The sequence below is a fragment of the Eriocheir sinensis genome, chromosome 47 (genome assembly GCF_024679095.1).
Source record: "Eriocheir sinensis breed Jianghai 21 chromosome 47, ASM2467909v1, whole genome shotgun sequence".
Lineage (NCBI taxonomy): Eukaryota > Metazoa > Arthropoda > Malacostraca > Decapoda > Varunidae > Eriocheir > Eriocheir sinensis.
The window spans coordinates 246084-259211 of NC_066555.1; the positions used below are offsets into that span (position 1 = coordinate 246084).

General features: G+C 45.2%; 1 protein-coding gene and 2 long non-coding RNA genes across 7 annotated transcripts in view; 1 reads left to right on the forward strand and 2 right to left on the reverse strand.

Annotated features, from left to right (window-relative positions):
- The window catches only part of LOC126981199 (DNA mismatch repair protein Msh6-like), a 35047-nt gene extending 31718 nt beyond the window's left edge, over positions 1-3329 (forward strand). For both annotated transcript variants that reach the window (XM_050831999.1, XM_050832000.1), the window contains exons 23-24: positions 1575-1726; positions 2977-3329. In XM_050831999.1, coding sequence (XP_050687956.1) covers positions 1575-1726; positions 2977-3264 — 440 coding nt within the window. In that variant the 3' untranslated portion in view covers positions 3265-3329. The remainder of the gene's footprint in view (positions 1-1574; positions 1727-2976) is intronic.
- On the reverse strand, positions 1733-2964 carry LOC126981202 (uncharacterized). Of its 3 annotated transcripts, none has more exons than XR_007733807.1 (3): positions 2803-2964; positions 2249-2658; positions 1733-1976 (listed from the first exon to the last, which is right to left on the reverse strand). It is a non-coding gene; the product is annotated as an uncharacterized LOC126981202 (long non-coding RNA). The 3 variants fall into 3 exon arrangements; XR_007733806.1 differs by having other exon boundaries at positions 2120-2658; XR_007733808.1 differs by having other exon boundaries at positions 1976-2119.
- On the reverse strand, positions 3075-6117 carry LOC126981201 (uncharacterized). Of its 2 annotated transcripts, XR_007733805.1 has the most exons (3): positions 4880-6032; positions 3482-4762; positions 3075-3216 (listed from the first exon to the last, which is right to left on the reverse strand). It is a non-coding gene; the product is annotated as an uncharacterized LOC126981201 (long non-coding RNA). The 2 variants fall into 2 exon arrangements; XR_007733804.1 differs by lacking the exon at positions 3075-3216 and having other exon boundaries at positions 4318-4759; positions 4880-6117.
- Between the last annotated feature and the right edge of the window lie 7011 nt (positions 6118-13128).

Genomic DNA, 13128 nt, shown 5'->3' on the forward strand with positions numbered 1-13128 from the left:
AGACATTTAAAGGGAGGAAGGGAGAAAGGAAGGGAGAAGACTTGGGCCCCGATTCTCAAACATTTAGAGGAAGGAAGGAAGCAAGGAAGGAAGGAAGGAAGGAAGGAAGGAGGTGAACGAAGGGGAAGGAAAGGGAAAAACTTGGGCCCCTATTCTTAAACATTCAGAGGGAGGGAGAAGACTTAGGCCCCTTCCTGATGTGTATATGAAAGCCATTGACTCTGAGATACCTAGCAAAATAAAGTAGCTCTCGCCCTCTCAAGAATAAGCCATGAATTACTAACCCAGCTACCACTCCCTGATGTGTATATAAAAGCCATTGACTCTAAGATACCTAGCAAAATAAAGTAGCTCTCGCCCTCTCAAGAATAAGCCATATATCACCTCAGCTGCTCCCCTTATGATGTATATATTAGGGTTGCACCGATTAATCGGCAGGTAATCGGCCTTATCGGCCATTTTGCCGATTAATCGGTAATCGGCCTTTTGGCCGATTAATCGGGCCGATTATCAAATTTTTTTCTCTTTTATGGTGCAATGTACATAACACAATATCATTAATATTGATATAAGGATGGTGATGTTACCAAAACTCTTGACACACCTTTCCACAGCATTTATTACAAACAAGTTAATATGCAAATGTACATTAGACAATTGAAATTACATTTGAATTAATAATATGAAATACTACTCATTCGATCGTCCCCACAAAACTTTTCTGAACGTTTATAGTCAGACAGTTTAGAAAAAAATAAGTGGAAACATCACCAGCTTACGTATCAAAGGCAACATACTAAGACACACTGACTGCACAGTGCACAGGCAGACGGTGCCACCGGTGGTCATTGATGTTCACCGTACTGGTACTGGACACGTTCTGTTACAGAGTTCGTATGATACCCTCATACCATTTTCAGTTTTACCTAATTGATGGACAATATTTATGTAACTTTTTCATCATTGTAGCTACACAAAGCTATTATTTAATCAAATTAATATATACGTAATCATTCTGCATATTTTATAGTATACTAATAGAAAAATTAGAACAAGCGTGTTTTTAGATTAGAATTAAGCTAACACAGTGTAAAACACAGTAAATCAGAACAAGACGTGAGAGATTGATAAACTCTCTGTACACTACCATTTCTAGTAGCATCTGTATATACGTACGATCACCACAAGAACGAGAAAACTGACAAATTTTAACATTAAAATTAGGATGTTGCCAAATCATAAGTAACAAATTACAAGAAGTATTTGCTCTCCATACAAAAGATGACAGCTGCCCAGTAAACAAAGTTGTAAACATGAGAGTAGAGGTATGTCTCTAACTTTGTGATATCAGTATCCACTCCAGTAATAATATTAATATTAATCTCATTTACAATTTCAAAGTAATCGGCCGATTAATCGGTATCGGCCGATTATTGGCAACCGATTAATCGGTAATCGGTAATCGGCCCAACTGCTTATCGGTGCAACCCTAGTATATATGAGAGCCAAGGACAGATACCCCATGATAGAACTTACTCCGCTGACTCACTAACCCCCCCTTCCCTCCCCCCCAGGTCGAGGCACAGCCACCTACGACGGCACGGCCATTGCCTCCGGGGTGGTGGACGCCCTGGCTCGCCGTGGCTGCCGGACGCTGTTCTCTACGCACTACCACGCCCTCGTCGACCACTTCGCCGAGGTGCCGAACATCTCCTGCGGACACATGGTGAGGCAGCGGTGGTGGGCGGGGGAGTTGTTGCTGTTGTTTATTGCAGATTTTTATTTGTTATTTTATTAGTTGTTTGCTTAGGTCTTGTTCTTCATCTTTGTGTACAGTCCCTCTATGTTATATTATTCACTTAACTTTTATTTCCTTGCAATGATCCTCCTCGAACCAGTGCTGATCCTTCTTACTCTATTTCTAACACTTCTATAATAACACTTCTACAATATGAAACAGAAAGAGCCATAGATGCCTTTTCCTAGCTCTCAAACACATCATTTTTAGCTTGGAAACAGTTCTCTTATGCCCCCCAAATCATTGCTGTCCTTCTTCCTCTATTTCTAACACTTCTATTATAACACTTCTACAATATGAAACAGAAAGAGCCATAGATACCTTTTCCTAGCTCTCAAACACATCATTTTTAGCTTGGAAACAGTTCTCTTATGCCCTCCAAATTATTGCTGTCCTTCTTCCTCTATTTCTAACACTTCTACAATATGAAACAGAAAGAGCCATAGATACCTTTTCCTAGCTCTCAAACACAACATTTTTAGCTTGGAAACAGTTCTCTTATGCCCCCCAAATCATTGCTGTCCTTCTTCCTCTATTTCTAACACTTCTACAATATGAAACAGAAAGAGCCATAGATACCTTTTCCTAGCTCTCAAACACAACATTTTTAGCTTGGAAACAGTTCTCTTATGCCCTCCAAATCATTGCTGTCCTTCTTCCTCTATTTCTAACACTTCTACAATATGAAACAGAAAGAGCCATAGATACCTTTTCCTAGCTCTCAAACACAACATTTTTAGCTCGGAAATGGGACTCTTATGCCCCCTAATCATACCATAGATACCTTTTCCTAGCTCTCAAACACAACATTTTTAGCTTGGAAACGGGACTCTTATGCCCCCTAATCATACCATAGATACCTTTTCCTAGCTCTCAAACACAACATTTTTAGCTCGGAAACGGTTCTCTTATGCCCCCCAAATCATTGCTAATCCTTCTTCCTCTATTACTAACACTTCTATTATAACACTTCTACAATATGAAACAGAAAGAGCCATAGATACCTTTTCCTAGCTCTCAAACACAACATTTTTAGCTCGGAAATGGGACTCTTATGCCCCCTAATCATACCATAGATACCTTTTCCTAGCTCTCAAACACAACATTTTTAGCTTGGAAACAGTTCTCTTATGCCCCCCAAATCATACTAAGTCCATCAACCTTCCCTTCCCTCACAGGCCTGCATGGTGGAGGGTGAGGACAGCAACGACCCCTCCCAGGAGACCATCACCTTCCTCTACAAGTTCACTGAGGGGTCATGTCCCAAGTCCTATGGGTTCAACGTGGCACGGTTGGCCGGTCTGCCTGAGTGTGTCATCCGCCGGGCGCGCCAGAAGGCCAAGGAGCTGGAGCGGGCCACCCTGAAGAAGCAGGCTTTCTCTAGGGTCATGGCCGCCCTGGGAGATCGGCCAGGGGTGCTGAAAGATGTCATAAGGGAGAGTTTTAAATCCCTGCGTGTGGAGTAATGGGGTGGATGAGTGAAAAAGAAGACCGACAGGATGACAGGGTGGATGAAGGAGGTGGATGAGTGGATGAGACAAGTGGATCTGTGAGGGAGAGAAGAAATGGGTGGATGAAGGAGAGATGATGAGAGAGAGAGAGAGAGAGAGAGAGAGAGAGAAATGCAGGATAATTTATTTTTGTAAGCAGCTTAAAAAAAACTTAGAAGAATTAAACAATTACCTTGAATTATTGTGTCCCAGGGAAATTATAGTATAGGGGATGAATGTGCCGTGAATCTCTGTTGTAATCTATGAGAAAAGACATTAAAATAACCCTGAAGAACACCACAAGAATCTTTATAAAGGAATCTAATGCCTTTGGGAGAGTTGACAGGCACACACTGACATGGTAAAGGATTGGGTGATGCAGATGAAGGGAAGCTGAGAGAGAGAGAGAGATAACATGAAGATAAGAGAGAAAGAAAGAGGAAATAAGTAAATAAATGACAGAAAGAAAGGAAGGAAGGAAAAAGAAGAAAATAGGAGAGAGAGAGAGGAAGGAAAAAGAAGAAAATAGGAGAGAGAGAGAGGAAGGAAAAAGAAGAAAATAGGAGAGAGAGAGAGGAAGGAAAAAGAAGAAAATAGGAGAGAGAGAGGAAGGAAAAAGAAGAAAATAGGAGAGAGAGAGAGGAAGGAAAAAGAAGAAAATAGGAGAGAGAGAGGAAGGAAAAAGAAGAAAATAGGAGAGAGAGAGAGGAAGGAAAAAGAAGAAAATAGGAGAGAGAGAGAGAGGAAGGAAAGCATGGAACTCCCTATGACATGTATATTAAAGCCTTTTCAAATGGTGCTATGGAGGTCCTGAATACCTTGTGACTAAAGGCTTGTACAATGGTAGACCGATATAAACTTTAAATATCTCTCATCCACCTCTTATCTTCTTCCAATCTCTCTCTACTTCTCCTTTCATCTTTATTATCTTTCTTCCTCTTCTATCTTTCTCCTTTCCTACTCCCTGTTCTGTTTTTTCCTCCTTCTCTTCATCCTCTTTCCCCTACTCCCTCTTCTGTTTTTTCCTCCTCCTTCTCTTCGTCCTCTCTCCCATCTCAGCGCACACTCCACTTTCTGTTTTTTCCTCCCCTTCCTCTTCTTTCTCCTCATCCACCTCAGTGAGAGAAAGAAATGTACTAGAGCCTTTGCAAACAGGGAAACGGAAGTGCTATGTGTGTGTGTGTGTGTACCTGAGGGCCTAAGTGTTGTATTGATAGCCTGGTGTGACCTAATATTACTGTCTATAGGCAAATGCACCATAAGAATATAACAGTCACAAAGTCATGTTAATCCCTTGCCTTGAGAACAGTGACTGAGGGGCTTAAGTTTTGCATTGGTAAACTCATGTGACCTAATATTTCTGTCTATATGCAAAAGTACCATAAGAATATTTCACAGTCACAGAGTCAATGTAATCCCTTGCCTTGAAACAGTGATTGAGGGGCCGTTTTGTAAGGTAAACTTGTGTGACCTTCTAATATTCCTGTCTGTAAGCATTTGCCTCACAAGAATATATGTCACAGAGTCAATGTAATCCCTTGCCTTGAGACAGTGATTGAAGGGCTGTTTTGTATTAGTAAACTCATATGACCTAATATTCCTGTCTGTAAGCATTTGCCTCACAAGAATATATCAGTCACAGAGTCATTTTAATCCCTTGCCTTGAGAACAGTGACTGAAGGGCTTAAGTTTTGCATTGGTAAACTCATGTGACCTAATATTTCTGTCTATATGCAAAAGTACCATAAGAATATTTCACAGTCACAGAGTCAATGTAATCCCTTGCCTTGAGAACAGTGATTGAGGGGCTGTTTTGTAAGGTAAACTTGTGTGACCTTCTAATATTCCTGTCTGTAAGCATTTGCCTCACAAGAATATATCAGTCACAGAGTCATATTAATCCCTTGCCTTGAGAACAGTGACTGAGGGGCTTAAGTTTGTATTGAGAAGCTTGTGTGAACTTCTAATATTTCCATCTATATGCAAAAGCACCCTAAGAATATTTCCCACTCACAGTCATGTTAACCTATTGCCTGGATATGCACACACTCAGTAATGAATATACCTTCCCATTGCCTTATACATGTAACTCTCCCATTGATAATCTCTTCTGAACCTATAATCTCTCTTTGTGAAACTCGTGAACTTGTAAGTCATGATGAAAGCACAGTTGAAAGTGATATATAAAGGCTTGCTTACTTGTCTGGTGGTTGCTGTGGAGTCTATCTGTGTGTGTGTGTGTGTGTGTGTGTCCAGGGTCTGTCAGGTCACACTCACACATTTTTCATCCTTGTTCCTCTCATTCTTGTACTTCCTCCTCCTCTTCTATTTCTTCCTCTTCTGCTTCTTCTTCTTCTAGTTCTTGCATCTCTTCTTTTTCTTCTTTACTTGATGTTCTTATTTACACTCCTCGCCAGTGATGTGTTTCTATGTGCCGGCAGGATCTGGGGAGGGAATGCAGTTGAGAGAGTGTGTGTGTGTGTGTGTGTGTGTGTGTGTGTGTGTGTGTGTGTGTGTGTGTGTTAATAGTACAAAGTTAGGTTATCGTTGAGTGCACTGAGGTCTTAATGGACGTACAATAGTTAGTGTGTTGTTGTGTGTTCTGCTGCTGCTCAGTGTTATGATAATTGTTCCTGGTTTTGGTTGTACGAGTTTTCTTGAAGGACTTAAAATATATATTAATGTTTTGGATGCAGACTGTCTTTTGTTTTCTTTTTCTGTTTCCTTATTTGGTTTGATGATAATGATGAATGCTTATGTTTTTACTACTTCTACTACTTCTACTACTACTACTACTACTACTACTACTACTACTACTACTACTACTACTACTACTACTACTACTACTACTACTACTACTACTACTACTACTACCACTACTATAACCACCATTACTACTACAATTATTTTTCACTACATAAACAGGAAGATAGAGATTTGAGATAAAGAAACGAAAGAGAGAGAGAGAGAGAGAGAGAGAGAGAGAGAGAGAGAGAGAGAGAGAGAGAGAGAGAGATATATTATAGATCAAACACATCTCTCTGAACAATGCAAAAGGCAAGGAGAGAGAAAGAGAGAGAGAGAGGGGGAGGGAGAGAGAGAAGAAAGAGAGCAGACGAGAGAATAGATGATGCTGGGGAGGAAGGGAGGAAGAATGGGAAGAAGGAAGGGGAGGAAAAGGGAGTTCTACAAAGGGTCAGGAAGGGGGAGGGAGGAGTATAGAGTCAGAAAGGGGAGGAAAGGGAGTTCTGCAAAGGGTCAGGAAGGAGGGGGAGTATAGAGTCAGAAAGGGGAGGAAAAGGAGTTTTAGGAAGGGGGAGGGGGAGTATAGAGTCAGAAAGGGGAGGAAAAGGAGTTCTACAAGGGGTCAGGAAGGGGGAGGGGGGAGTATAGAGTCACAAAGGGTCAGGAAGGGGAGAGGGGAGTATAGAGTCAGAAAGGGGAGGGAAGAGAATTTTACGCGAAGGGGGAAGCATAGAGTCAGAATAGGGGGGTCAGGGGGTGCGGATAGAGGCTCAGAAAGGGGGAGGAAGGAATAGGGGGAGCATAGGTCAGAAAAGGAAAGGGGGGAGGAGTATAGAGAATGAGAATAAAGGGGGGTCGTCGGGGGGGAGGGGCCGGGGTTTAGGGTGCCACGAGCCGCCTCAATGGAAGCTGTTTACCCTGAGCCCCGCCGGCGGATATTTGGGCGGCGACAGCTTCCGCCCGCGTGTCTGTTTAGAGCCTCCTCCTCCTCGTCCTCCTCCTCCTCCTGCTCCGTATACAATTGATCCTCGTGACGTGTGGTGGCTGCCGCTGAAGAGGAAAAGGAGGAGGAGAAAGAAGAGGACGAGGAGGAGGAGAAGAAAGAAGAATTGTTGAAGGAGGAAAGAGAGGGGATGAGGAATATGCGTATGAGGGAGAGGAGGAGGAGGAATAACTTGAATTGAACGCTTGCCGGGTGTGTGTGTGTGAGAGAGAGAGAGAGAGAGAGAGAGAGAGAGAGAGAGAGAGAGAATATGTACTGCGTGCCCCATAGTCTAAAAGGCGTAATAGTAGATTGTTATTGAAAACTTGCGTGTAATCTCCGTAGACTTGAGTGACGAACAGGCATAAGATATGAGCGCTGGATCAAGCCATGGGAGTGCCGGGCCCTGCAAGGGACGAGCAGCACAGAGTAGCTACTGTTATCACGGCGTCATCGTCCAGCCCACACGAAGCGACGGGCCATGGAGCCAGCGCCGGACCACGGCAGGCTTGGCTCCGTGAATCCCGCCGTGCGAGCCTCTGCAGGCAAGACACACTGTGGGGCGCACACTCCCGGCAGGGCTCATACACGGGCAGGAGGCGGTGACGGGCTGGTCTGAGACGCTCCCGCCGTCCGTGGAGGCTGGCCCTCCTCGCCGCCTATTGACGCGGGGGGGCGGGCCAGCGTAGTGCTCCCCGGACCCTCGCCTGTCACCTCGACAAAAAAATATCGTCCCGATCACTTGTTGCGGCGCGGCGCTGCCTGGAGCCTGTGGCCCCGAGCCGGCGGCCCCGCACGCGGCGGCGACGACGACCACCATGCCGGCGTGTGTCGTGTTCAGGGGCGGCGGGACACCCACGGGACGGGTATGGTGCCACAACACGGGGCGCTACACCCACAGTTCATCGTCATCACACGGGAATGTATAGACATTTCTAAGTATGTTGTATTTTCATGTACATTTTCCTTCCTCTACGTTGCTTGGGAGCTTCCTGTTGGCGGCCGACGTGCGCCCCTCTCAGCTCAGCGCGCCGTGGCCTCGGCGGCGGCCGTGTGAATGTGAGGCGGCGAGCTGCGTCCCGCCGCGACGCCGCGTGTGTCAAGCCACACTGCCATGTTCATATATATATATATATATATATATATATATATATATATATATATATATATATATATATATATATATATATATATATATATATATATATATATATATATATATATATATATATATATATATATATATATATATATATATATATGAGGCAAATGACGGGGCGGCTCGACAGCCAACACAGCACAGTCCATGGCCGTCATCGTCGTCCTGTCCAGGCTGGGCAGGCCGAGGCTCTGGGCAGGCCTGGTGACTCTGGCAGGACACGACGCCTGCACAACAGTCATGGCATGGTTTCACTGTACGGCGCGCGGGGCCACGCTTCATCGTCGTCCCCTGGGCGTGTTGGGGCGGCCACCACGCCCCTCGCGGCCAAATGAAGCAGCAGGCCAGCGGTCTGCAAGACAGAAAGCCACGCCCGCCCTCACAAGACACACTGCAAGGGCGCGGCTTTACATCCTGTGGTGGCGGCGAGGGCGGGGCGCGGCGCGTGCCTGGCGGTATAGGACACGCCGCGACACGCTGTGTTGACAACCGCTGCCTGGTGTGGTCTACAGGGCTGCGGCAACACAGTACTCTTGGCGCCGCCACGGCTCACCTTCCACGTGGTGGCATCGTGTGGCTTGAGGCGGCCACTCCTTGGCAGCGGACAGCGAGAGACGCACGGACGGCTGCTGGACCCTGCCCGCCCTGGATTTATATAACTCAGGCACTGGACGCGCCCGCCTCGTCGAGAACTCGTCTGTATCGACGGAGGCAATGACGGCCGCGGCGCGTGTGGACAAGAGTGCGGCGCCTGAACCCCCGACAACGTTAGGGAGTTGGGGCAGGGCTTGACGCCTAGGCCGCAGCCCGGGTCCTGGCTCCCATGCGCCGCGCGTTGACGCAACAACTAGGCACAGCCAGTCAGGACAATCGCCCCGAATTCCCGGGCCTGGCACAGCCTGCTGCAAACCCTGCCTCCTGGCCAGCCTGACCTACGCAGATAAGACATCTTGCCGTCAGGCCTGTCTGTGTGTGCCACCACGGCGATACTACAGAAACACTGCGCCGTGAGTAGGGACGCCTCCACGCGGTGCTGTGTGGCATGAGCCTAGCGCCGCGGCCGTGAGGAGGCCAGGCTTATTTGGAGGACCAGGGGCAGGCATTACGTAAATCATGCCGTGGAGAGAGAGAGAGAGGGTAAAGACAGGCAGTAAAGTAGTATCGACAGAAACAAAAGGGCGCGGTGACGGACGCACAAAGGCGTCGGCGACACACAATGGCGCGATGAACGACCGATTCCCGTCAACCACCCACGACCGATCGGCCCGTGTGTCTGTCTGTCTGTCTATCTGTCTGTCACTCCCATATCATAATACTGTGTTCTCTTAAGTTTGTGTTTGTGTGTGTGTGTGTGTGTGTGTGTGTGTGTAGGGGCGATGGTTGAAAAAATTAGGAAGGGAGGGAAAATATGCTAGTGTGATGGCCTGAGAGAGAGAGAGAGAGAGAGAGAGAGAGAGAGAGAGAGAGAGGGCGTGGCCGAGGGCTGGACAGAGTGGACCCTTCCTAATGGACCTCCTTACTGTGATGGGGGCGAAGGGAAGGGAAAGAAGAAGAAGAAGAAGGAGAAGAAGAAGAAGAAGAAGAAGAAAAAGAAAAAAATATTAAAACAAGAGCTTGCATATATGTTAAAGGTACGGATAAAGAGGAACACAAATAATAATAATAACAATAATAATAATAATAATAATAATAATAATAATAATAATAATAATAATAATAATAGAGTTAAGGAAAATGTGTACTATGTCTAATTCTTTTATTTTCCCTTCCTATCTTCCTTGCCCTTCCTTCCCTTCCCTTCCCTTCCGATCCCATCCTTCCTGTTTCCTTCCTTTCCATTTCCCTTCCCTTCCCTTCCCTTTCCTTCCCTTTCCTTCCCTTCACATCCTTTCCCTTCCCATCCCTTCCCTTCCCTTCCCTTTCCTTTCCTTCCCTTTCCTTCCCTTCCCATCCCTTCATTTCCCATCCCTTCCCTTCCCTTTCCTTCCCTTCCCTTCCCATTCTTTCCTTTCCCTTCCCATTCTTTCCCTTCCCTTCCCTTCTCTTCCCTTCCATTCCCTTCCCTTCCCTCCCTTCCTCTATCCCTTCCCTTTCCTTCCCTTCCCTTTCCTTTCCTTCCCTTCCCTTCCCATTCTTTCCCTTCCCTTCCCTTCCCTTCCCCTCCCTTCTCTTCCCTTCCATTCCCTTCCCTTCCCTTCTCATCCCTTCCCTTTCATTTCCTTCCCTTCCCTTCCTTCCCTTCTTTCCTTTCCTTCCTTTTCATTCTCTCCATTTCTTCCTTCCTTCCTTCCTTCCTCCCTTCTTCCCTTCCATTCCCTTCCCTTCCCTTCTCATCCCTTCCCTTTCCTTTCCTTCCCTTCTTCTTCCCTTCCCTTCTCTTTTCATTCCTTTCCTTCCTTCTTTATTCATTTTTCTTCCTCTTTTGTAAACATTTCTCTCTCTCTCTCTCTCTCTCTCTCTCTTCTTTTTCTTCTTTCACCTCCTCTTCCTTTCTTTTACTCTTTTTCACCGTCTCCTCCTCCTCCTCCTCCTCCTCCACCTCTTCCTCCTCCTCCTCCTTCTCCTCCTCCTCCTTTGTCTTCCATGTGGTCTTCCCTTCTTTCTTTCTTCCTGTTATTCTCTTCTTTTCCTTTCTCCTTTTCTCTTTTTTCTTTTTTTTTCTTTTCATTCTCTCTCCCTTCCTTCTTCCTTGCTTTATTCTCCTCCTCTCTTTCATTCTCTTTCCTTCCACTTCTCTTAACTATCCTTTTATTATTATTATTATTATTATTATTATTATTATTATTATTATTATTATTATTATTATTATTATTATTATTATTATTATTATTATTATTATTATTATTATTATTACTACTACTACTACTACTACTACTACTACTACTACTACTACTACTACTACTACTATTACTACTACTGTTACAAGCTTACTTTTATCCTCTTCCTCTTCTTCCTCCTCCTTTCTTCTCTTCTTCCTCTTCTTTCTTCTGCTCCTCCTCCTCTTCCTCCTTTTCTTCTTCGTCTTCTGTAATTACACCTGAAAATATATGAAGATAATGATAATAATGATAATAATAATAATAATAATAATAATAATAATAATAATAATAATAATGATAAAAGCACTTCTAATTTTATTTTTATTCTTTCCTCCTCCTTCTCCTCCTCCTCCTCCTCTTCCTCTTCCTCCTCTTCCTCCTCTTCCTTTTCCTGGCACTATCGGGGTGACGCCTCGTAATGTTATTCGATTTATTGAAGGAAGAGGAGGAGGAGGAGGAGGAGGAAGAAAGGGGAGACTCACGTTATGAAGGACGACCCATGCATTCTCCTCCTCTTCTTCTTCCTCCTCTTCATCTTCCTCCTCCCCCTCCTCCTCTTCTTTGTCTTCTTCCTCCTCCTTGTTCCCCATCTTTCTTTTTGTTTTTCTTCTTCGTCTTTCTTCTCCTCCTCCTTCATAGTTTTTCTTCATCTATATCTTCCTCCTCTTCCTCTTCCTCCTCCTTCCATATTCTCCTCTTTCTTCTTCATCTTTTTTTTTCCTTCTTCTCTTCCTCCTCCTCCTCCCAGTATTTTTCTTCTTCCATATCCTCCTCCTCCTCCTCCTCCTCCTCCTTCTCTTCCTCCTCAAACAGAAGGACCATTGAAAAAAAAAACACACACACACAAACACACACAAACAACACCTCCTCCCCTCCTCCTCCTCCTTCTCCTCCTCCTTCCCATTATCTCTCAATATCTTAATAACTTCCTTCACCCCGAGGTCATAATCACCCTTATTACCAGATCCCCTAAGGCTGAAAATGACTCTCTTCTCTCCCTCTCTCTCTCTCTCTCTCTCTCTCTCTCTCTCCCTTACTAAATCTATCGTGGGTTACTGAAGAGAGAGAAAGATAGGCGTAACCCACAGTCAGTCAGTCTCTCTCTCTCTCTCTCTCTCTCTCTCTCTCCTTTCCTTTCCATTTAACCTTTCTCCCTTCCTTTATCATCCTTTTCTCTTCCCCTCCTCTTCCCTTCCCTCTCTCCCTCCCTTCTTTCCCGCCTCTCAGCCCTCGTGCGGTAAGGGTTGTGCTGGGTCGCCTTCCCCGGCCGTGTGGGTTCCGGCTCTCTTCCCTTCGGCCGCCGTGATCAGCCGGGCCATTTCGAGATTAGCGCAGCCGAATAAAAGTCTATTTTGATTTGATTAACCGAGTAACTCCATTCATCGGGTATTCATATGGCGGGGCTGGGTTAGGTCGGGTTAGGATAGGTTGGGTTAGCTTAGGCTGTGTACGGTTATTTTATGTATTTTTATTTATTTATTTATTTATTTTACGTTTTCTGCCGTATTTATAGTGGTGCCATCTTGCTTGGTTCATGCTGCCCCCCGGAGCTCGTCAGTGACCCTCGCATTTTTTTTTCACAACAAAGGAGGAAGCTCAAGGGCACAAAAAAAGGAAACAATAATAAAAAAAAGCCCGATTATTGCTGCTCCTAAAAAGAATCCAAAGAGGTGGCCGAAAGAGAGGTCAGTTTCGGAAGGAGAGGTGTCCATTATATATAAAGAATCCACAGTCCGGGTTGACAGGTGGTCTTCTGGGCAGCGTGTGGGTAGTCTTGGGAAACTGCAGTGGCTGAAAAATCCCGGCTTATGGCACCGGGTGGGACGCGAACCTGTCTTACTGAATGAGGCGCCGTTACGCTAACCACTCAGCCGCCGCCTCCACATAGGTTAGTTTGTTACCACCACCGCCACCACCACTGTCATCAACACCATCACCAGCACCACAACCATGCACTGCTCTACCTCCTCTATCTTCTCACCATCATCAATATCATCATCATCTAACTGTTAATTAATGGGGAGCATAGACAGACAGATAGATAGATAGATAGATAGATAGATAGATATTTATTGACCACAAATGTACATAAAACCAAAACATCATACATAAATCGGAAGTTATTTAAGAATGTT